Source organism: Paramisgurnus dabryanus, chromosome 1 (genome assembly GCF_030506205.2).
Source record: "Paramisgurnus dabryanus chromosome 1, PD_genome_1.1, whole genome shotgun sequence".
Lineage (NCBI taxonomy): Eukaryota > Metazoa > Chordata > Actinopteri > Cypriniformes > Cobitidae > Paramisgurnus > Paramisgurnus dabryanus.
The window spans coordinates 68,225,626-68,251,852 of NC_133337.1; the positions used below are offsets into that span (position 1 = coordinate 68,225,626).

Below are 26,227 nucleotides of genomic sequence, written 5' to 3' on the forward strand. Positions count from 1 at the left end.
GGTGCGTCTAGATTTCTAGGCTAAGTCTAAGCATGTTTTTTTTTAGATGAGACAAATGTGACAAGTTTATCAGTAGGGTTAAAAAAATTTGGTTTAAAGCTTTTTTCATGATAAGGTTGATGTTTGCATGGAATTGCACTTTACAATAAGGTTGTATTCGTTAACAATTAGTCATGAACTTACAATTTACAACATTTGTACAATATTTATTAATCTCTGTTTATGTTAATTGCGGCATTTACTAATACATTATAAAATTAAGTGGTGTGTGAAGTAAGTACTAATAACTGACGACGGGCCATCGAATTTTTCGGAAATAATGCTCACCCAAGGAGGTAATGCCGTTACACCATGTGTGTATCATTTTGGTCTTGTGCCTATTTTTAAAGGTCACATATTTTTAGGCTTTCTAGAGTTTTATTTTAGGTTATGATGTCCTTAAGAATATATATTTGCTGTTTAAGTACCAAAAACAATCTCTATATATTTTTTACAGCTTTCAGGAGCTCTGCTAAAAACAGGTCGTTTTGGCATGTAATAGTAATATTCATGAGCCTCTCTTCTGATAGGCCTGTTATCTTATGAGTGAAATACGCAGTTGAAATAAAGTTACCCATGGAATTACACTAAGTGTTAGTTTCTGGACACTAAATGTTAGGTTAGTAAACCAATAGACACAGAGACTAAGAGATTTTAACCTTACCATGTTTAACTCAATAAACAAACAGACACCAAAAGGGCTTGTGTCTGTAACTTAAGAATACAAACAACGTCTGATTTCCAATAGATATTCTATCAAAACCGGTGGCTACCAAAGACTTTAACGTTACAAAACAACACTTTAGCATCTAGTTAGCAAACACGTTAGCGTTGCATAATTGTTTACAATATATCATTTCAGTTTTCTCTGGCTCCATACTTTAATTTAAAATTTAGGACTGCTGATAATTCGCATGCGATTGTCTCGTGCATCCCTTCAGTAAAGCCGGTTCATTGATTAGTAGTAAATCACCATCAGCTGCTTTCAGAAGCGGCAACCGGCAGCCGGTTCTGAGAGCAGGTGATGCCGCTTTACTACTAACGACGAGATTCGCGTGACAATCGCGTGCAAGTTATCGTGCAGCCCTGCTTAATATTTGTTTACTTACGGGTTGTGGATTTAAGGTCGGATCCAACATAGGACTGCAACATCTTTGATGAGTAGATTCCTGGACAAACCAGCATTGAACTGCCACACCGAAGCAGTCACTTGTGAAATGTTTAGATCAGACGGCTAAAGTTGAACTAATTATTGAGGAATTTCTAATTAAATGAATATTAGCCATTGTTCTCGTATATTAATGTTTTCAGAAGCCTTTGCAATGATTTAGTTTCCTGACATCCATCAATTGAACAGCATTTTCTCACGTGGTGTGATGGAGTTTGTTTAGCAACAAGGGGGTGGGGCAGTGGATGGTGGACAGTGCTCGGGGTGGAGACTGAAGGCGGCGACTGTCTCTCGGTGACGTAGCAAATTCACGGAAGTACAAACGAACCGTTTTAACTCACAGCTACTTCAAGCAGGCTATGTGAATTTGACTCTTAAATGACTGTTTTGAAACTTATATGGTACTTACATAGCCCCTAGACCTCAGTTATCATGAAAAAAGCCACAAAATTTCACTTTTGACCATATGTGACCTTTAAGACATTTGTCAGGTTAGGTGTTTGTTATACAGAAAAATAATCAACACCACATGGCTGTAGCCAACTATGAGGCCACCGAGGTCCAGACCCCTGTAATTATTTTATATAAAAAAGTAAAATTGAAGTTCACTGAATGACTAATTAGTAATTTAAAACGACTCACATTAGCGTCCGCATATTTAATTAAGTTTGGACAGTTTACTGTATAGCTTTGCGTAAAATGACAGCTATTGGCTCAAGCAGCTGTGAGACACTGGGCCGCGAGTGCAGCATTCACAGTGTTGCCAGATCCCATTGTAAAAATTCCTCTTTAGACATAGTGTTTAATGTTTTAGCAATTAATGTGACACTTTGGGAAATTTAGAACGTGAGAATGTGCAGGTTACTGTTAGCAATGTTTTTTTTTTCTTTATGGCCTAGTTTGTTTTCTTTCTAATATATGGCAACACGGGGTAACACCTAAACAGTAATCAAATTTGACCATCATTAAGCCGGGGCAGGTTATTGGTGACATAATACTGCATTCGGTAAGACGCATGCAATAATAATCATGATTGTGTATGTAAATTTTTTTTAAATATAACACGGGTACAAAGGTGTAGAACAATTGTATTTAAATGAAATATGCCAAATACGTAAGCATCGGGTATGAAGAAGTCATTGTTATTTCATTCAGTTTAGGAGTTAGCATTTAACAAAGTCATGCTGCAAAAAGTTCTTGTTTTATATAATATTGCTTATTATAACGAAGAATATAATGCTATAATAAGCATTGATTGTTGCATAAAAATAAATTATCCACACTATGTCCAGTAAAGTATTAACAAATCGTGGTCTAATGAATAGGGGATAATATAACAATGCCCACCCCTCAAAAAAATGACAGTGTGTATCCAAAGTGTAAAATGGCAAAAAGGTTTAGACAGCATAAATAAGATCCCAGGTAAAAATAAAGTTGAATGTACTAAAACTACATTTTAAGTATTCTGTAAAAGTTATGTACTACAACTATAGGCTACTAATAAAAAGTATATAGTTCTACTCGAGTAGTACTTCAATGCACCTGAAAAAGTATAAAATACCAGTAATACTTAAATAGATGATGTCACAAAATGGCACAGTTAGATGTTCTTAAGTCTAAAGAATCTAAAGTACTAAAGACAAATTTTTGATATAACTACAAAAGTAAGCGTACTTTTTAATATACTTAAAGTATATTTTGGTGCACTTTTTTTCTCCTGGGATAGCATTTGTTAACTCTTAACACCCCTGAACCTCATTAGTTTTCAAACCCTGGCTACGGCCATGAACAACCGTGGAACATTTATCAACCAATCAGAATAAAGCATTCAACAGGCCTATGAACTACACTTTAAAAACAAACGGTGCTAAATAGCACTAAAAATGGTTCTTGGCTCGTAATCATAGAGGAACCATTTTAAGTGCCATATAGCACAGATGAAGTACCTGTGTAGCACCGGTGTAGAACCATATTGTGCTATGTAGAACCACATGTGGTGCCATTTGACCCCTGTATGGTTCTTCATAGGTGCTATATAGCACTAAAAATGGTTCCTCTATTTTTACGAGCCAAGAACCACTTTTAGTGCTATTTAGCACCGTTTGTTTTAGAGTGTAACATGAATAATTGTTTTGAAATTAACAAGAATTAATACATGCTGAAAACTATTGTTGTTGTTTGTTCATGTTAGTCAATGCATTTAGTAATGTTTACCAATACAAAAAGGTTTTCTTCCCAACAGTTTTAAAGCTCCAGGGTCCCTAAGAATAAGACAACTTGACAAAAAAAGTTCAGATTCAAACCTTTTTATTTGCAGTACATGTACACATTGGTATCGTAAGATCCCAGTGCATTTTTTGTAGTAGTGCACTTATTGTCTGTATGCCGTTCAGTGCACACAGAGCTAGGAATTTATAACTAACTGAGCTGGCATCGCTAGCAAATATTACATACCAGCACCAAATATTAACAAGTTTCAAGATATTTTACAGATGATGCTTTTAAAATGGCCTTACCAAGTTGATCAAAATCCAATGGCTAAACACTTTCCAAACATCTTCGTCTGCCACAGATTTATTTTATTAATTTTTTTCTGAATTTTTGGTAAGACAAGTTATGTAACATTGACTATAATGAGCCAAAAAATAAAACAAAATAATCATCTGGATTCAAAAAGACATTGATTTAACTGACAGTACCAAACATCTCTACCTCTGGGTACATAAAACTAACATGTCTAGATCTATCGATTACAACTAGCATGACAGCAGTGGGTATTGCACATGAACTGTAAAAAAATGAATACAAAGAAAATTAAATGAACATAAGATCAAATTTACATTTCAGTTCTCTTACTTCTACGTGAAGTATACATAATGTACAAAACTATATGTTGCCTACTATTGACAATAGTTCACTTTCAAAATAAATAAATAATGAAATCTGTATTAACATCTATCTGACGGGCAGCTGTGTTTAAAAAAAAAAGAAATCTGTAGAAATTTAGAGTGAGGTAGTTCATCAAAGCCTACTTTGATCTTAACATTTTAAGAGATGAGATAAAAGCGAATGCAACCAAAACTAAAATGCAACTAAAGTTCATCACCCTAAACAAAGCAAAAAATAAAATAAGAGCACTTAAAATGATAATCAAATATGTTTTTCCCCCAAATCAAGATTGTTATGCCTGGGATGCAACTGTGATAATATGTAAGCCAATCCTTATACAAACATTTGCGACCTTTACTTTTCCTGCATCCTCGATCTATCAACACAAATACGCATTACATTCGATACCATCGCCCCAGACACCTACAGCATTTGATGCAACATCTTGCATATTTCCATAAACAAAATAAAGCTGCAAATCATATACACATACGAAAGAACAGCCGATTTTCTATTACTTTGATGAAATACCTTAAACCTTAAAGAAACTTCCCTTTACAAATCAAATCTTAAGTGTCATAAATTATACATCTTTTCAACATGCCTTAGCCTTTCAATAGAAAAATAGACACTCCACATGATATGACCAGTATTACTATGGAAAGCCTCACCCAAATTTCTCCATCTTTCTAATTATTCAGGAATGAATGCAGGCACTTAATCCATTTCGCAAGCAAAATCAAGAAAACAGTTTTAAACCTACACTCCCAGAAATATAGGTACCAAAGCTGTCACCGGGAAAGCGTAAAGCTGTCATAAAGTACCCATTTGTATCTAAAGGGTGCATATTAGTACCACAAGGGTACGTACTGGGACCTCAAAAGTACATATCTGTATCTAAATGATATGTATAAGGACATTTTAAAGGGTACTCTCCCAGTGACAACTTTTGTCACTTTCTTTCTGACAGTGTACAATGAGTGACGATTCTAAATGTAGAACTGATGGAAAGGGAGTACGGTAGAGTAGGGTAGGATCATGTACTACATACACTTATTACTGTAAACAAAATACATTCTGAATTTAAATCTGTCAAATTCATGATTAGAAATATTTATCTATGTATCAGTTATTGATGGATCACTTTGATTTAGCAAAGTTTAACATGATGATCTATCTAACATCAAATTACTTTTAGGAGCAGAATTTTATTGATCATAACCATAAATAAGACCACATGGATGTAAGGATCCATTTGCAAAAGTATTGATTTTTGACATGTTCCGAGCCAAATCTGTTTAAAATCATCGATTGAACCGTCCAAACAAAACCTTTACAAAGAATAACATGCTTTGGACTCCTGTCCTAACCTATATAGCACTGAAAGAAAGCATCATGGAAAGCTCTGGTTTCCTGTCGTCTTTGTTTCTTGTATCTACAGACTAAATTGCATACAGTACACTTGAAAACTTGAGTGTTGTTGTTTGTTTTAGACAGAATGTGAATTACATCTAGTGTACTAAAATCATAAGTGGAAAAAAAATGAGTAGCGCACCGATCCTAAAAGCACTTTAAAATACTTTAAGACAACCCAAGTGTTCATAAACGGTTTCATAGTTACACAGTTCAATTTAAAACAATCTCTGCTTTTAGGCCCGAAGAAAGTCTAGCTAAAACAATGGTGTATGCACCACTGACTCCAAAACAGTAGTTTACAGTGTGGAAATACTCAATGCCGACATTAAACCAGGAAGTAAATGTGCCACTTAATAAACGTCCACTAATTAGTGATCAACAGGACTCGAAAAATTAAAACATCTCAAAAAATATATTCACCATCTCTCTTTACAAAAACTCAAACCGATCCACATCCAAATGGAAAAATGACATATCTAATGTCGAAATTAAACTAATGCTGGTTTGGTGTAAAAGCATTTAAGATGCTGTCAAACACTCTTACCTCCGTTCTCGTTTTATTTCTACTTTCAATAAAAAAGATGCCAGTTTAAGAAAAATTGCAAATTTGGGATTTTGAAAGTGGTGTAAACACTATGCCAGTAAAGATGGGTGTTAGCAGGATCTTAAGGAGAGAGGATAGTCATCTGCAGCAGCCCAGAGGTCCAGTAGATGTCTCGTGAGTGCTGTCTGTATCAGAGGTCAGGGTGGGATCAGTGGACATGGATGAGACGTCATTTATAGAAGAGGACGTTGAGGGCTCCTGGGAGTCACTGCTCACTGCTGCACCTGTGCTATGAGAAACAAATCAGATTTTTATCAGACAGGTACTGCTGAAGCAGTGTGAAAGACAACAGAGATATGTTTCAAAAATAAAATGTAGGTTTAAACAGATCTTAGGTTGCCTTGTTATGTATGGCCAAATATCAATCTGTATGGATAAACAAATACTATCCAAAGGAAACAAAGTCAAACATTAACTTAAGCGAATCTTTTTAAAATTTGCAAAAAATAAATAAAAAAAAATAAATGTGAATTAGGTGCGTGTCCATAAAGTTGTTTGAGCGAATGCTGGTGGTATTGGTAACCAACAGTACATAAAACAAGGTATGCATAGGAAATGGAGACCGGACTGCATTCGGTTATAAAATTATACATTTACTAGCAGTGCAGCTTGTATTTGCCCAACTGAATGCTGTGCACAGAAAAAAATGCAGATTTTTTTCATGCAGGCGCCAGCAGCAAGGACAATGCGTTGATGTCGACTCCCATATATGGTAAAGACAACTTCAGCTAATAAAGCTAAATGATTAGTCATGTGGGTTTAATGTTCACTAAGTCAGAATTTATTCAGCAAATATGTTTCCATCTCCCATTATTCGCATTAACTCTTTTTCCCACAAGTAAAAACCACCTCAAGTGAGCATAAACTCGTTTTTGCGAATTTTAATGGATTTTTTAATTGAAATTTGGCATTTCTATTACTTCAAAATTTGCATAAAATCAGTGTGATGGTAACAAGTTAGTGTATTTACTGCTTTTGGATCCATAGATGCTGGATTGTTTTATAAGATGGGTAACAGCATAATACTGCATTATAGCGGAAATATGGGAAGACAGAATTAATTAAAGGGGCGGTGAATTTGTCGATTTTATTGTTTTATACTGTTGCCTGATGTCTACTTCTGATGTCCGCGTGGTTTTTACATTCAAAAACATCAAAAGCAATAAGTAATAGGCTATTTTGTAACATAGAATAGTGGCTGTCTGGAGAAATGGTTCGTTTGAAGGGGCGGGCCGCATTGAAGACCTGGACGTAAACACCCACTGCTATGATTGGACGGCTTCATTACCCATCATTACATGTGGGCAAATGTTTTAAAAACATTAATGTGATAAAAATAGCAGCCGAACACAAATATGTTTGAGCCACAAAAGATTCTGGGTGCTAAATATGATACACATAAATGACAATACGTATATTAAAGTAGAAACAAAACTCGACGTGACTAAATTACCGTATACAACACAGTAAGCGCGCATCAGAATCTAAACTGCGGCTAATAAATCCTTATCAATAACTTTGTATAATTCGATTGTGCTTGTGAGGTTGCTTTTACATTCACGTAATGTTAAATACCACAGTTATATGATAAAAAATAAGCTTTGTTGAGTGTTTGACCTTTCAAACGTAACTCGCCTAAATTACCGTATACAACACAGTAAACGGGCATCAGAATCTAAACTGCGGCTGATAAATCCTTCTTTATAAATAACACTGTATATTTCTACCGTTAAATTACAGTCGTGTTGTTAAGTGGTGTATCTTTATTAATCGTTTAATGTTTTTAGTACATTAAAACAGTCAAACATACGTGTTTAGACACGGATGTTACAACAGACATATCAAGCGATCTCTTCTAACAAAGCAATAGTGAAACGCAGTAACTTAAATAAAGTAAAATGTCTTACTGTGTATAATGCTGTGTCATTGTTGTCAGATCCAATATAAGTGGTGCTTTTAATCACAGTCTCTCTGCAAATCCAGCATCGACTTCTTTCCAAATAAATCCGTGTACACAAAGTTAACAAACACTCCCCACACGAGCTGGAACTTCTTAAAAAGCAAACTTTTTCCAGGCATTTAATGTTATGTTCCAAGCCTCCGAATTAAAGTATTTAGCTTCTGTGTTGTTCCCACGCGGTTCTTCCACAACCGAAAATGCGTTCCCAGTCTATCATAACAGATCACCGCGTCAAAATAAAAGTCTCTCAGAAAAAATGTATTTAAAAGTCATTTTGGTTACATTTGTCAATCTTTAAAGACATATTTACTTGTTGAGACACACGTGTGTCACGCGAAGCTGTGGGCGGGACTTCAAAAGTGGTCCTTGTATTTGGCTATGGGGCGGTGCTTCAATTCTACTTTGACGTCATAGATTTCCGAATTCCACACTGGCTTGTTTTACTGGCTTGGTGCCAAAAACTGTTATATTTCAGTAGCACGGACGTTTTCAGTTCTGAAACTTGCAGGATGTTCATTTAAGTATGATGACCTCTTATATAACAAATTATCAAGTTAAAATTGAGTATTTGATTCACCGCTCCTTTAAGGAGATAACTCCTCAATGGTGAGGAAAGAGTAAAATAACTCAACATAATATTCATATATGTGCCTGTATACCACATTGTGTACCTCTGGCACTTTAAAATGCTTAACACAGTGTGAAGTGAAGATGGAGTGTTGATTTATAAATCAAAGAGGTAACTAACCTAGCGAGGCCGGCTGTCCTCGGATCACCCCGTTTTTCGTCCTTTCCTCCAAGTCCAGGACTTCCTTATATATCAGCTCTGATAAGGGAACAGGTACAAAGTTTTACAAAGATTGGATCAGGCAACTTCATTGACACTTCAGCACAGAGCTAATAAACACTTCCATAGAAAAACTCAACTGCTCTTTAAGAGGTACAAACAATCTCAATAAGACCATGTGCTCAGCTAACCAAAAATCTTAATGCAAGGCTGCTGGATTCGGGCAAGATATAAAGATTACCAAGATCACCCAAACCTAGACCCCACTAAAACTAAAGACCTTTGGAAACACTCAATCTATTTCGACATCAGGGTCTGACACTATTGAAAGAACTAACCCCTACATTCAGTTTTCAAAACTAGTTGGATGTTGCCTTTCCAAAAAAGCTACGATAGCAGAAAAGGACTCATTTTAAAATTAAAAGATGATATTATGCCCATTTTTACAAGATGAAATTAAGTTTCCACTCAAAATTACAGTTTTAGCATGTCCAAAATGTCCTTCCTGTGTATACAGCCTGAGACATTAGTATCTTTAGCCACATTAACACTACAACGTGCTAACAGACACATTTAGAAAAGCTTTTGTGTAAAATTAACCAGTCAGTCAATGGCTGTGGGTGTGGCTTCATCAATGTGACGTCACATTAACAAGGGAATCAAAACAGCATGTCAGTGCTTTGGTTTAATCAAGGATTTAAAAAAGGGGTCATTGTAGGGTTTTTGTGTTCACATACTGCCAAAACACATTTATGTCCAAAAACCTTGTAAAAGTTGATTTTGCATAATATGTGCCCTTTAAAGGGATAGTTCGGCCAAAAATGATATTAAACCCATGATTTACTCACCCCCAAGCTGTCCGAGTTGCATATGTCCATCGTTTTTCAGACAAACACATTTTCGGATATTTTATAAAATGTTTTAGATCTTTCAGTTGATTAAATGTAATGTTACGGGGTCCACGACCTTCAAGTCCAAAAAAAGTGCGTCCATCCTTCACAAATTAAATCCAAACGGCTCCAGAATGATAAACAAAGGTCTTCTGAGGGTAATCCGCGCGGTGTTGTTGTAGAAATGTCCATATTTAAAACTGTATTAACGAAAATAAATACCTTCCGGTAGCCCCGCCATCTTAGTCGCGTCCGCATTCAGGATGAGAGCTTATGCAGCCTACGGAGGTTACTCTGCTGCTGATCTGTGCCCCCGCCCTCCGAATTTGTCATACGTCACTAAGAAAAGTGCGTACACTACGCTAATACTCTCTCCTGAATACAGAGGAGTCTAAGATGGCGGCGCTACCGGAAGGTATTTATTTTTGTTAATAAAGTTTTAAATATGGATATTTCTACAACAACACCGCGCGGATTTCCCTCAGAAAACCTTTGATTATCATCCTGGAGCCGTTTGGATTTAATTTGTGAAGGATGGACGCACTTTTTTTGGACTTGAAGGTCGTGGACTATGGGTGGACCCCGTAACATTACATTTAATCAACTGAAAGATCTAAAACATTTTATAAAATATCCGAAAATGTGTTTGTCTGAAATACGATGGACATATGCAACTCGGACAGCTTGGGGGTGAGTAAATCATGGGTTTAATATCATTTTTGGCCGAACTATCCCTTTAAATGTTCAGCATGGCAAATGAGCATTAAAGAGGTCAGCTTTTCCGTAGGCATTTGGCTTTGTGCAGACCAGCCAAGTTATGGTTCATGTTAAGGTGGTTCTGTTAAGTATTTGTGAAATGTCTTACCACCCACCTATAGAAAACACTTGACTGACACATAATAACAATTTCCAAAAACAGCTAACCCACAAAAGTAGTCAATCGTTTAAAAATACCTTTCCACTCTTCCACTGTGTGCTCTCTCTCATCTAGTTGTTTATCAATGATCACTGGCGGGGGCTGAAGGGGAAGATACATTTAAATCAGATATGTTTAAAGAGAAGAAAAAAAGCTCTCCTGAGAGTTTAGTGTCATGCAGAACAAGATCCCATCTGGACTCTGAAGTCATCGAGTCAGCCCCGAAATAATTAACATCGAGCCACTCACCGCTTCCACTTCTGATGGATCGTACCACACGTTGATGTAGGGGTGCTGGAGGGCCTCGTCCACTGAGATTCGTTTAGATGCATCTATTACCAGCATTTTGGATAGCAAGTCTCGCGCCTGGCTCGCTGTAAGATAAATGCATTTAAATCAGGAAACAGAGAGAAAATTCACTGGGTACTCATGGTGAGGTTGAATTAGTTGATTTGATATAAAGGAGGGGAGCTGTATCTTGAGAAGCTAAATTGAAACAGACTCCTGCAGGGCATAACTGCAAGGCATTTTTATTTAAACAACAATAATGGTAATTTCCTATGAAATGGCTTAACAATGGCGGTTTTGTTTTTGCTTTTGAACCAGGCAGTAGGGCGGGGCATACTGAGCTATTATACATTAAAACAATATCTGTGGAGTAACTAATACTTGTGAAACTAATAAGATTTATTTAGGCATATCCATATAGGTAAGATCCATAACCCATACCTTTAAGTTTATTGTGGTCATTGTCTGCAGGGAAAAGCACATCTGGGAAAAGCTTCTCAAAGGTGTAGCCAGCATAGCGTGGCCTGTTTTCCACATAAGTCCTCACAGACTGGTTCAGTTTCATCATGAATTCCTGAGATGGCGTGCCCAGCTGCTCGATAACCTTGTTCCACTGGTCAATATCTTCAGATTACAAGCTAAGGAAAACTACTGACAGAAACCTTGCACAGAGAAAAACACCATGCTCTCTCTCTTAACTGCCTTAGATGGCAGATTTGGGTGACATTCATGTCATATACACACAAACACATTTTCACTCTGAGGTATAACAATTATTAATTTAGCAAATATTATCTATTATTAAATGACTCGTTGGAATGCTTGATTCCGATTGGCCAGTCGCAACATTTGCAGGTTTGTTATTCTCAGATAACAACCGCTTAACTAATAACACACGATAACCCAGATGCTAGGATACAGTTTAATATTACACAAAAATTACATATAAATATATCTTTTAATAACATATATAACATTATATTTATATATTTATATTAAAGCAAATAGTGTGTTCCTGACATTCGAACGTCTTGCCTTATCTTAAAATGAAAAAAATAAAAAAAATAAACAGGTTTTCCTCTGCATTCCTTAAAAATGATTGTCAAATCAATCATTAAATGTTCCTTACCTTACTTATAAGGTAAATAGCCGTCTAATAAGTGGGACAATGTATAAGCAGCCATTTGTTATCGTGAAATAAGCCCCTTCAGTGTTATTAAAGACCCTCAACTTCGCATCGGGTCCTGATCAGACTGTCGGTTTCTGCGATAACCAACAGCTGCCTGCCTATACACTATCCCATAATTAATTTAGGAGTAAATCTAACTAGGCATGACACAACTTATTTTCAAAGTGAAAATGCTAAAAAAAAAAAAATTTTTTATCAAAACACACATTTCAGCTCAAATCAAACATGACTCTGCCTGTGAAATCCCAGCTTTAGACATTTTTATGCAATTTACGGTTTTCTACATAAAATCATCATATGTAATGTAAACACTTTGTGGAAAATAACCTTGATATCTTTTATATGGACTGAGTAAGTAATGAAATTAAAGTGAAATCAATCTTTGACAATCTGAATCTAAAAATCAGATTATGAGACTTCAGCCTGGATTTCACAAACGGTCACACACATGCGAGGACATGGAGAACAACAAATCATTTTAGATTTTGAGTAATTTAAGACTAAAAATTGTTGCATTTTGTCAGGAGACATGCAGGAACCAATCACATTTCATGTCTCAAGTTTAAAAGACTTCCCTAAATAAGTTTAAAACATGAATCTTTTTCTGGTTTTGCTTCAGAAGACATTAAGGGACAGATTTAGTAACAGCTTGCGGCTGCAAAACCCATAATTTTGTTGTAAAGGAGGTGTGTATGATTTTTGAAAAACACTTTGGAAAAGGGAGTCATGCCAACTAACAAAACACACTTGTAGCCAATCAGCAGTAAGGGGCGTATCTACTAACCAACATTGTTGTCTTGATTGCGTATGTGTGGGCGTGTCTATCAAAAAAAGGTCCAGATTCTATTGGGGTAGGGGCGTGTTTGTTTAGGTGATTTCAAATGTAAACCTCGGCTTTCAGAGATCATGCACCCCGCCTTTAAATTTCAATGTCGGGAAGACGCGCAGTGGATAATTAGCGCTGAAAAGGTGTGGCCTACTTATGCATATACATTTCTAAGAATTTCTCTTTTAGACTTTTAATTTATGTGTTACACAACGCGATTTACTAATGTTTGCGCATGATATTACTAGTTTTTGCGCCATTATTTCACTCTGAAAAAAATTACTTTGCGCTTGAAATGGCTGCAATTGTAGCTGATAGAAGAGGCATCACAGATATCAGTGAGTGTGTGGTACAAGGCAGAGGATTGTTTTAACATGAAACAGTTTATCCGGAATGCCAGAGAAACATATTACTCAAAAATATTGTTTGCCAAGCCATGTTTTTTATTTGCTTAAGTAAATAAAATATGAGTCACTAGAAGTCGTCACACAAAACCAGACGTTTCATTTTTTGTCCTCCAGTTCTTTTCAGTGTACTTTGGCTTCGTTAGCTGGAATTACACACCCCATATCATCACTGCAATGTCTGTGGTAATGAACTCAAGATCAGCTCTGCTTATTTGCGCTGCTCTTAATATAATACGTAGCTGTTACGCCTGTGTTATTTAATTTGCACTTTTTTCGTAAATAACCGGCAGATATTACCGCTCCTATCAGTGCTTTCTCAGAATTGCGCTCTCATGCTAATTTGCCCTGTTTAGTAAATCTGACCCATAAGCCACTGGAGTCATATGGGCCCCATACACACTTTAAATTTCGAGAGTGACAACCGCAATTAAATGCGGGAGTGAATCCCCTAAATGTTCTGTATGAAACAAGACGCACTCCAAAAAATGTGATGATTGACAAAGAGGTAACCATAGCAACGTTTTGCCATCTTCCATGGTTACCATTCACTGCTTTGGCCAAAATAATATAACAGCATTATGTTCTGCAATTTTATTAAACTCTTGGCGTTGTATGTTGTACGCATATGTGTACACATTCTGCTTTACAGAGTGCTGTCTTGCAGTGTTGCCATGTCTACATCTTTTTTTGGCCTTACATATCCTTGTGGTGCCTCACTGCTTTTTGACCCTTGCTAATAAGGCGATCAAGTTTTTGGTGTTATTAAAGTGGTAAGGTGCCAGTTTCAATATTATAGTCTTTGAGGTAAAGCATTTGGATTTATTTCGGTTTATCGTGGAATTATTATTGTTTGTGTTTTTTATGTGCAAAATCTGGCAACACATTCAAGTAAACGCTCATACCTCTGTGATTTATTGCATACACATTTATTTTATTTTTTTAGAAAAAAGACCCATTATGTCCAGGATGCACTTTTAAATACGTCATCAACAACTAGTTGTTCAGCTTGGTTCTGTGCACACTACACAGCATTTCTGTAAATGCAATTGACTCTACTTGTATTTTGTGTGTGTGCATGTACACAGAACAGAATTAAACACTAAAGTGACAACCAAATTTAAATGCAGGTTGTACGAGGCCATGGATGTCTTTTGTGATGGCCATGTGTGTTTTTTTCCTGTGAGTTACAGTATATGGACCTACAGAGATGCCATATTATTTAAAAATCTCTGTTTGTGTTCAGCTAAAAAAGGAAGTCACATAAAGTTTAGATAAAAATTCAATTTTTCAGAAATAATGTTTATCATCATTACTCAAAATTTACAGGAATTTTAGTTTTGGGTATACCAGTGTTCTACAACCGTGTTTTACATTATAACCAAGGCACTTCAACAAAAACCTTTATTTTGTGAAAAACACTGTGATCAGAAATAGAAAACAGTAACCACAAAATAAGATTACAACTACATTTTTGAGGGTTAGTCATCAAAAATGAGTAGGAAGTATAGAGGACTGTGCTTTGACTAACAGTACATCACTAGTTTCTCACACCACTCGGGCGTTCTTGGTCCACTCTCGTTCCAGTCTCTTCTACATTTCAGTAACTGTAGTCAGTTTCGTAGTCATAATTTTGTCTCACAGTGTCTCACAGTTTAAGGCAATTCAGACTGAAAGCTCACTCTGCAGTGAACAATCCTCACAGCAAAAAAAAATCAGGATGGTTTCTGCATCATGCAAACCTCACTTGACAACATTTAGTTACTTCCTTTCAAAAATCTCCAAATGGGCCTGCAATTTTCATGCAAGACAAAGCCCACTGTCACACTGCAAAAAGGATAAAGCAGTTCCTTAAAGTCAAGGACATTGATATAATGAAATGGCCAGCACAGTCCTGGTCTAAACTAAACTGAAAAACCCTTGGCGATACAGTTATGGCTAAGAAAGAGTTACTAAAATGTGGAAGAGAGAGTAGGAAAAATGTACAAAGATCACACCAGAGTGGTGTGAGAAACTAGTGATGATCTCTGCCCGCAGATGTGCTTAGGTTTTCAAAACAAAGTACCTCTACTAAGTACATTTCTTGGTAAATGAAAAAAAAATGTTGTAATTTATTTTGTGCTACAGTGGTTACTGTTCTTTAAATTTCCATCAGTGTTTTCCACAAAATAAAGTGCATCAGTTAAAATATTAATATTAAAATATTAAATTAAAATATTAAGAAAATTGCCTTTAAAGTTGTCCAAATGAAGTCTTGAGGAAATGCATCCACTCACAAAATAAAGTTGTGATATATTTATGGTAGGAAATTTAAAAATAATCTTTATGGAACATAATTATTACATAATATCCTAATGATTTTTGCCATAAAAAATCTATAATTTTGATTCATACAATGCATAGTTGGCTATTGCTACAAATATACCTGTGCGGTTTTGTGGACCAGAGTCACATATTAGTGTATCCAGTGGTGTATTCCTTCACATTTTGAGTGATGAAAGTTACCATTATTTCAGAAAAACTTGATCTCTACTATATATGACATAGTAAATGAGAGTATTCTGTGAATAAACCAAAAGACTTTCCATTTGAGATGCACAGTTTTAAAATGATTTGAGATGTCAACTATATAATTCAAAACACGGGACAAAGGAAAAAGAAACAACAACAACAAAAAAACACACACAAACACATATAATGGGAGAGTAAAGACTGCCAGGTAAGGATACGGTCTGTGCCAGGAAACAACACACTACCTCTGACCATTTCAGCCATGATGCAGCCAATAGACCAGACATCAACTGAAAAATGAAATGAGAACCAAATTAAAATGCCAAAAATCTCACAAATGACATAAGCTAAATGCAATTCAAAACAAACATACATATATCACAAGAAATCAAATCACACACATCATAAGACAAACAAAAAACGGGATGCACTGATGTGGATGCAACATACAGTACGGTAGATAACAGGTAGCATGCAAACATCTCAATGTGCAACCGCTGATGTGTCAGGAAATTTATCGGGCAAGTACTGCTGCCTACTACAACATTCAATAACCCGTACAAGACCATTTTAATATTAGAGTTACAAAGCAAGACTGAGACACTGACATCCAAGTGGCACCACAAAGTGCCTATTCACCAGATTCAAAAACTGTAGAAAATCAAAACTAAATTCAAAGAAGCAGTGGCTGAACAAGGATACAGTCCCTCCCTGGAAAAAGGATTTTGTGCCGCACCATCTCTGCCATAATGCAGCCAACAGCCCAAATATCCACTACACAAGTGTAGCATAAAGGAAAAAGAGAACACATAAGCGAAGCAAACAGGGCAGCGATTGAGTTTTAGAAGTTTTGGGTGCTTCAGCTAAATGTCAGCATATTTTGCCATAAAATTGATTTGCTAGTTTAGCACAGCAGCGGACCATGTTTATTCTCCACCATGGTTTAAACAAATAAGAAAGCTGTTGTATAACTAATACGCTTTATATCTAAAGTAGGAAAATGCTCAGTGCTACAGGCAACCACATCCAGTGTGCTTAAGCATGCAGATATTACATTAAAACTAGCTCAGTTGAAAAAAGAAGCTCTTAAATTGCCTAAATTCTAAAACATCACCACTATTTGGTGTGACCGAGGTACCCTTCCGTCCTGCGAAATGGTGTGTGTGATTTGTGCTTGAAGGCGACCCTTTCTGTGGGCATGCTGCAAAGCAGTAATAAAACAACATACCATTGGCTTGGTAACCCATGCCCAGAATGACCTCGGGAGCACGATAGTAGCGTGTCACAACATATGGGGTCATGAGGAGTCCGGTGGCAGCTGTCCGGGCCAGGCCAAAGTCGAGGATCTTCAGCGTACAGTCAGATTTTACTACTATGTTACTTGGTTTCAGATCCTGAAAAGAGAGGTTTGAAGGTCAAAGGAAGGTCCATGCTTTCATGTTTAAAGTGACACTTAATCTAGTAATAAAAAGAGACTGTCTATAACCATTTTCCACAGGTGCGGGCTCCGGTGATGGAACTCAATCTTAAACCATGGTGCACTTTTCCATACAAAAAGCCCTGATGCTGGTTCAGAATCAGCCCTAAAATCTTGCTGGTCTTAAACCAGAGAATGCGTTATGTCAGTAGGCGGAGCTTCCACTACAGAGCACAGTTTGAAAAGAGTCTGAGTTCATACAAGCTACTCTAGACGCATTATTGCTTGTGTTGTGTCACAAACACCTGACATTGTTAAACAAATAACTACTTTAGACATGTTATTGCTTATTTTGTGTCACATTGTCAGGTGTTTGTGACACAAAATAAGTACTTTAGACGCGTTATTGCTTATTTTATGTCACAAACACCTGAAACTGTTTTACAAATAACTATTTTAGACACGTTATTGCTTATTTTATGTCACAAACTCCTGACATTGTTATACAAAATAAGTACTTTAGACATGTTTTTGCTTATTTTTGGTCACAAACACCTGACACTGTTTTACAAATAACTATTTTAGACACGCTATTGCTTATTTTATGTCACAAACACCTGACATTGTTATACAAATAAGTACTTTAAACACGTTTTTGCTAATTTTATGTCACAAACACCTGACATTTTTACACAGTAAAATTTGTACATTTTTACACAGTAAAACATTTAGAGTAATATCAAAATAGCAATGAAGCATGGCCATCTGATGAAGCTTTACCACAGTAAAAAGATGATTAAACGAGTAAAACCTTTTAAAGCTACTGCAAGCAAACAGTACATAAAATAAATGGTCAATAACAGCTGAAATTTAGTTGAAATTTAGAATAAAAAATGTGTGAAAATTTTTATTTGTATATGTTTATATATGCTAGGTTGATATTACAAATATATTTTACAAAAGCCAAGTACAGAACGGACACAAACTGACTCTTTATTAATGTTCATAATTATAATTTTATGTTTTTAGGCAAATGTATTATGTTTTAATGAAAATGCTAAGAATTTCCCAAAGAATCTGCTCCCTTATAGATAGTTTCATTGGACGCACATGTGTTGCCATGGTTATGGAAAATAATGTGGGGGAGACAATGAGCATCCATCAATGTACGGATTTGGCAGCTAACACAAGAATTTAAGGATCTGTAGCAAACAATGCATACATAAATTTTACACAGTAACGTAAAGATTGATACACTTTAGCTATGATTTGAACTAGGAAGGTCAAATTAAGCAATTTCCCATATTCGATGATCATTTAAATTAACAATCAATCAATCGAATAATCGTTAACAGTAATAGTGCAATAAGCCATTACAGCAGTGGCATTTAGTAAATTACATAAAAGTGTGAATAAAAATGCCAGCTTCCTCATGTGAATTAAAAGATTTTATTTTGTGTAAATAACATGCTAGTGGGATTGTAAAATGAGTCAATGTAGTTGGTGTTTTGATAAAAATCATCAATTTAATCTCGTAATAAAATATAATGACTAATAGACACAGTAAACTCCGCCTCAAACGGGCACTCCGCACAGTCGGATGAAAGTCCGTGCGTCCATGACAAAATAAAAGTTTCATTATCATCAAGTGCTATTTTTCTAGTTGTTCACATAGCTTTCTGAGTCGTTGATACACCGCTTGTTGTAATTATATTCAAGAACCACACGAAGGGCACTTTTCCCGTCATCCCTTCAGCTTTAGACCTGCTGCGTTCTTTCAGCAAAGATGCTTATATTATGAAGACTTCAACCTTCCATTAGAAAACCCGCAACAGTGTTTAACATGTAGCGCCTCAGTCAGTCAATAATGATGATCAATGATACATGTTGCGGGCATTCAGAGTGTAACGACAGTCAGTTACAGTTTACATTTTAGTTTCTTGCCAAAATTTAAGTTTTACATTTTAATTTGTTTATTAAAAACAGCTTCTGGTCTCCTTCACTGTGTAGCACCGTTAGCAGCGTTGCTATGCTAATCTTGTAGGCTTCCCTGAAGAGGGTCTTTGCTTTCAGTATCCTTGTTTGCTTTTTCAGCATCGGACACCTCTTAGATCCACTGCGGATGCCATTTTGTTGCGTTAGCAGCCAGCCTCGTCTCGAATGCTCGAATGAGGTTAAAAAGCCCAGGTGTGTGTTTGGCATTGAGCATCGTTGTGATCATGGCTAGTTTAACTTCTTTGCGCTTGTTTAATTTTTTCACCAGCTGTGTATGTCCTTTGCGCAGGCGCCGCACACACGTGCTTGCTTTTTCGACAATCGTTAAGTTTTATTGATTTAATTATTATCGACAATTAATCAAAGATCCCTTATTTGAACTACGGTAATTTACTGGTTATTTATTTTGCTTGTTATTAAAAATAATCTACTTTAGAAGGACCGTCTATAACGCATAAGTAGGGCTGGGTAAAAATATCGATTCATCAATGCATTGCAATTATTTGTGTCTCAATTCAATATCGATTCATCAAATCCTATGAATGAGTGGTGGCGCTGTGGGCAACACTCTAGTGAGAGCGTTCAGCATTGTACAAGACGCGCTATATCAAAACAGAAAGATCAAAGATGGCAAACAGCAGCACTTCTTTCAAGCCTGTACCATCAACGTGATAAAACATTAGCAGAGATGGAAAGTAACAAATTACACTTACTCACGTTACTGTAAATGAGTAGTTCTTTGTGTACTTTTACTTTTTTGAGTAGTTTTTAAAATCTGTACTTTTACTTTTACTTAAGTATGTTTTGTTTGAAGTATTGTACTTCGCTACATTTTAAATCATATCCGTTACTGAGTAAAATAAAAAAAGCAAGGTGATAAAGACGTGCAACGGATGATTGATGGGCGGGGGAACACGCAAAAAGAACCATGGAGACGGACGAGACAGGCGCGCGCTAATGCAGACCCGCCTCAGTTCAAATCTTATGAAAGAATCCCCTGGTCATATTTAAGCGACCACTTTCAACTGACGCGAAGCGAGTGTTTCATTCCTATGAAAGGTAGGATTCATGCTCTCGATTACGAAATTGCAGACCGGCTTTTTAATACAATGCGCATTGTCCTCCGCAGTCTAGCAGCTTCACGTCCTCGTGAATGCGCAGGTCATTAGACGAGAGAGAGAGAGAGAGAGAAAGAGAGAGAGAGAGAAAGAGAGAGAGAGAGAAAGAGAGAGAGAGAGAATAAAGGTCTGACATCAGGTACCCAGGTCAGGGAAGCTAGAAGACAATAATGGCGCTTTTCCATTGCATAGTACCCCACGGTTTAGTTTAGTTTGGGTCGGGTCAGCTCACCTCACTTTGGCGTGGTTAGCTTTTCCATCGAGTTTAGTATCACTTCGGAGTGGGAGGGATTATAGGCGTGTCGTTATATTTACGCTGCCTACTGCTGTGACATCATACACGTGAGAGCGTTGTTGTACATTCCCATACATTCATTTATTTCTCAGTCTGCCACAAAATTAAAATTGGCCACCACAAATAGATGTTTGCACATCGCGTTTATAACTACCTCTGTCTCACATGACAGTTTCTGTTCAAACACCCGACCTGTGGCGTCAGACGATGGCGCTCCGTTGACGGCGCTCCGTTGAGCCTCATTCAAGTTGCATTTAAGCATATATAATGCGGACGTGCACGTCGCGAATGTGCCGCCACAAAAGTCTGGAAAAAACTGTTATGGTGTCCCGGATTCTCAACCTGCGGATGTTTTTCATCGCTAAAAGGGTGTTTGGAAACTTATAGCAGAACACAGATAACAACATGTTTGCTTGAGACAGCGCAAGCTAGCAGTAAGCTAAAGCTAATATTTACATTATAGCGATGACGTGACGATTCTCTCAGACCAATCAGTGATCTACAGTGTTTTTGTGTCACGTTTGGTATCAGCTCGGGTCACTTGGAACCCCAACCGAGGTGGTACGAAAAAAAGTATCGGGTACTACGTACTGCACCCAATGGAAAAGCTCCCAAAAGTAAGCTGACCCGACCCAAACTAAACTAAACCGTGGGGTACTATGCAATGGAAAAGCGCCATAAACGTGTCAAAAGTATGACATGGCACTCATCTCATTATATACTCATTAAAACTAGATATATAGTTTAATAAAATAATGTATGTTACAAGCAATACATCAATTACAGCCTTACTATAGTGATTGTATTTACAAGCTGCTGACCTCCTTCAAAAGTGCATAACTCACATGTAAAATCATTAAATAATTCCATAAATGTTTCTTAGTTTAAAAAAGCTTTTTATTTTATTAACTCTTTGTTATTGCACTTTAATTGTAAAGATGTTCCTACAATTAAAAATAACTAGTTTGAGATTTATATTCCCTTGTCGTTTTTGAACTATACTAGAATTCTCCACCTCTCCCCGCTGTAAAAAAAGTAACTTTTACTCTGAGTAAAGTTAAAATGATTTACTTTTTACTTTTACTTGAGTAGATTTTTAGACCAGTAACTTTACTTTTACTTGAGTAAAATATTATTAAAGTAACTTTACTTTTACTTGAGTACAATATTTTAGTACTTTTTCCACCTCTGAACATTAGTAATACTACACACATTATTTTAAAATATACTCGGGTACTTAATTGCTTTTGTATACTTATTATTGAATCGATACCGAAGGAAGTAAATCAATATTGAATTGAATTGAATCGAAGCCTCAAGAATCGAAATCGAACCGAATTGTGAAATTCCTAACAATACCCAGCCCTACGCATAAGTAATACAATATAACACGCAGTAGTATAATAACATAACCCTGCGTGATTATGGTCACTGGTAACGTAGCATTCAGCTCACTTTTTGGTTAAAACGTGAGCCGGTACTGAGGTCTGGCTGAGCATTTGCTCCAGCTTTGGTGCCGACCCAGAGCCAGCCCTGGTGTAGAGGTAGTAGTTATCCATACTGTATAATTTGGTACCATTGAGGTGTGTTTGCATTCCAAACAGTTTTGAGCTGCCTCAAATGATGGTGTTGGTAAAAACAACCGTTTAAAGTTCAAGGAAATTTGACTGAAATGTGTTTCATGGTCTCAAAAAACATTTGATCTAAAGGCATATGAAACTGTAAATATGTCTCAATGTTTGGAATCAACTATGTGAAGCAAAATATGAATTTGCAAATAAATTATTTACAAAATAGATATAAAAATGATTTGAAAAAGTAATCTGAATTCGTAGCTGTAGTTGATGCAGTTGAGGGGCTGACAGGGGTATATGTTTACGTACTCTGTGTATGATGCCAGCAGCGTGTAGATGTTTGATACCACACAGCATCTGATAAAGTAGGTAGGAGAGTCTTTCATGGTCCAGCTCCATCTGAATCACCTGGCACAGGTTAGCATCCATCAGCTCCATCACTAGATAACTGCAGTTAAGAGATGCAGGTGCAATTTAATGTTAAACATGTGTGAAAATAATAAGAATAGTGAAAATGCATAGGGTAGGTAGAAACATTACATTTGATTTTCAAAAATATTAAATAACAGATCATCTAATTTAATTATATCTATACAGAAAACGGTCACATTTGTTGCAACACTGTGTAAACTGATCAGTTACCTTGATGTGTAATTTCATTTTGTGTGTAATATTATAATAATATAAACACATTTTACTTCTATTCTACTTTAATTTTTAAAACCCAACACAAACAACTTACACATCCTGGAATTCTTCAAGCGTCTTTTGTGGCGTGAACACATTCAGTAAGCCAATTATCTGTAAAATAAAAGCATAAAGAGTAACGGATGTGCCATGTGCTGTACTTTCCACCTGTTTGTGTTTGTTCATCTATTATAACAATAAGGATTATGTTTGTCTATCTTGTTTAAAGGTTAAAACTCGGATATTAAGTAAAACTTTTTTACTATATAAATAAGGACTACACATATATAAAATACAAGCACATAGATAAAGACACAAGAACAAAACATCTTACATTTTTGTGGTTGACACATTTCATAAGGACCAGTTCTCGGTAAGCCCTTTTGGCATGGGTTTGGTTCTGAAAGGGTCGGCTGAGTTTCTTAATTGCGACATTTCGTTCGAGGATGTGGTCGTATGCAGAGCTGAAAAACAAAATGAAAGCTTTTTTGCCTCGCTCTCTTTCATTAAGTTCAAATACGTCCTGTTCATATTTGTTGGGTTGTCAAAAATTTGTTTAGATAAATTAAACTCAATCAATTAAATTTACCAGACAATCCCTTGTGCTCCAGATCCGATTGGTCTCAAATTTTGATAGCGCTTCAAAACGGTGAATGTTGAATCCCCTACATCTATGCTGTAATATTCTTTCTCGCGCTTGTTCTTGTTCATGATGAAAACGGTGCTGACTGTGTCTTGGTCATTCACGAGGAACTTCACCTTCAAAAATCTGAAAAGAAAAAGACACATTATTTATCACCTTATTCATCAAAACATGCTACATGTCTTTAAAAGCTCACAGTTTTGCAGAGGAATGTAGTAAATGTATTACTTTGTCTTATTAGTTTGTAACAAAATAACAGTCAAGCTACAGGAATAATACTAAACCATTTGCTTATAAGCATGGTTCAAGAAGGGATGGACCGATAAATCGTCCGATGATGCTTGCTATGCTTCTCAATGAATTACGGGGAAATGCCGCTACATCCAAAAGCCAGAGAGCGCTCGTGCAGAAACTAAATATAAGTCGCAGAAGAACATGCATTTAAACATGCCTTTCTAGGAAATGGCTTAAGCATATATTTATATTGCTGTTCTTCAAACCTTTTCAGGTATTTTCATGATAATAAAGAATATGTATAAAGTGTTGCTTTTTCAAATGCATGTTATAAACGACTCAAACTAACAGTGATTTCAGATTGATAAGGACTTACTACTGATCAAAAGCCATGAGAGTACATGAAAAAGCTATGTATAGTATCACAATCGTTATCGGCCAGGAATATAAGAGTGAATGTGCATTTATCGTCCCATCCCTAGGTACAAGCATCAGTAAGGTCATAGGTACAAATCTTTGGTTATAGATTAACTGATCAAATATATATGATGTCTTTGGATAAGTGTGTCTGTCAAATGTACATCTTTTTTTTAAAGACAAGCTTTTGATGTTTTGACCATTCTGCCTCATTTGCTGTACACACAGTGTTTCAAATGGAAATTTGAATATGCCACCAAAAACCATTGACACAATCTTCCGATGCTTTGCTTATAACAGTCCACAGAAATAAATCACAAGTCAGCATTCATTTGTCAAAGACCCACACTTGTGGATTAATTACACTTGACCACCTGTCTCCTTGCATGCTGTATTTCCTGCATTAAGCAAAGTGTTCAAGTGGTCAAGTGTTCAAGTGGACAAAGACCACAGTGTGTAGAATATAATTACCCAATGTGATACACTTATCGTGTTGCTCAACTGGAAGGTTATTCAGAGCTTTGTTATTTTTATGCAGTGCTTTCTACCAATATTTCAGTGTTGATGTGTCCCTTATTTTCTACCAGTTGTTAAGAACTGAATGATGGCAAATTACTGAATGAATTACTCTTTTTAATCTTTTTTTATCATTTGGCAGCACAGAAGATCAACATCCATATGTGCAGGTAGTAAATATTGTACTGTAGAGGATTAAAGGATGTTTTTTAATGAAAGTATTGTATAACTAAGCAAAGATTCATGTATAAATAATATTAAAGCTCCCATAACACACGCTGTTTCTGCATTTCTGATGTTTATCTGGAGTACCTATAGAGTAGTATGACATCCTTTATATCTCCAAAGAGTCTTTAGTTTAATCAGATTTATAAAAGAAAGATTAGCTTTACTGAATCTTTCCAATAACGTTTCGAAAAAATGAAGAAGGAGGAGTTACTACCGCGGGAGGAGCGAGTGGGAGTCATGCAACACTATACAACACTGTTTAACTTATGATTCACTACATGTTTGTGTCATTTATATAATATGCACGCGACTATTTCCAACATAAGACAGAAGTCTTACTTACCGCATGCAACTCATGACCCGGTAGGTAAAATCCAGCGCATCAAACACACACGCAAAACTCCGCTTCTACCCTGGATAATAAACTATATCCATTGTTGCCATAAGGTTGACTTTCTTCTCCTTACATCCAAAAACACACTACTTCTTTCGTGCCATTGTTGAGTTTTAAAATTTAACAAAGCTGTGTCGCGTGATATGATGTTTGCAAGTTTAAGCGTCTCCCGCTGAATGACGGGTGGGCGGGGTTTTCCGGGGGAAGTGCCCATATAAAGAAGAAGTGATGCATATAGAAAACCCTTGAAACGTCAGCTAGACCTGTAATCGAAAAAAAAAAAACGTGCCGAAACTTGTAGGAACCCTGGCGAGCTGCATTCGGCACAGAAATACTCTGTAACACGCCCGACTGCTTTTTTAAACTTTGCTTACGTTTAGCATGAGGAAACAACTCTATAACTGTGTTAATAAGTCAGAATGCTTGAAATGCTTGAAAAACCCATTCTTATCCCAGCCCAGCTAATCACAATAACTAAAACTTTATACGTGCCAAATCTGATATTCCTAAATATACACTGAAATTGGTACACTGATCACCTGTGAAAAATACTGAACCAGAATATTTTAAGCCACTGCAGGAATGGTGCATTTTTGTAAGTCAAAACATTTTTGAAGTTCTGGGTCCTCATTTATAAAGCATTATGCACAAAACTGGGCTGAAAACATGCGTACGGCAATTCCCACGCAAAGGTTGAGATTTATAAAAAAAACTTGATGGAAGACTGTGCGCACCTGTAAGTTAACTCTGACCCATGCCCACACACATCCTGGAGACAAAGGGTAATTTGCAAAATGGTGAGCTTGTGAATTCAAGTGTGAC

The 26,227-nt window shown here is 36.4% G+C and overlaps 1 protein-coding gene across 3 annotated transcripts in view; it reads right to left on the reverse strand.

Moving 5' to 3' along the window:
* Positions 1-3,497: 3,497 nt before the first annotated feature.
* mapk8b (mitogen-activated protein kinase 8b) overlaps positions 3,498-26,227 on the reverse strand; it is a 28,264-nt gene continuing 5,534 nt past the window's right edge. Inside the window, exons 2-12 of one of the 3 annotated variants that reach the window (XM_065253469.1) lie at positions 23,563-23,742; positions 23,308-23,437; positions 23,029-23,087; positions 22,596-22,734; positions 17,116-17,281; positions 16,106-16,177; positions 11,399-11,581; positions 10,919-11,043; positions 10,708-10,771; positions 8,825-8,902; positions 3,498-6,340 (exon numbers count right to left, since the gene is read on the reverse strand). In XM_065253469.1, coding sequence (XP_065109541.1) covers positions 6,195-6,340; positions 8,825-8,902; positions 10,708-10,771; positions 10,919-11,043; positions 11,399-11,581; positions 16,106-16,177; positions 17,116-17,281; positions 22,596-22,734; positions 23,029-23,087; positions 23,308-23,437; positions 23,563-23,684 — 1,284 coding nt within the window. In that variant the 5' untranslated portion in view covers positions 23,685-23,742 and the 3' untranslated portion in view covers positions 3,498-6,194. Of the gene's footprint in view, positions 6,346-8,824; positions 8,903-10,707; positions 10,772-10,918; positions 11,044-11,398; positions 11,582-16,105; positions 16,178-16,589; positions 16,662-17,115; positions 17,282-22,595; positions 22,735-23,028; positions 23,088-23,307; positions 23,438-23,562; positions 23,743-26,227 lie in introns of all 3 variants that reach the window. The other 2 variants (XM_065253471.1, XM_065253470.1) reach the window with 2 other exon arrangements.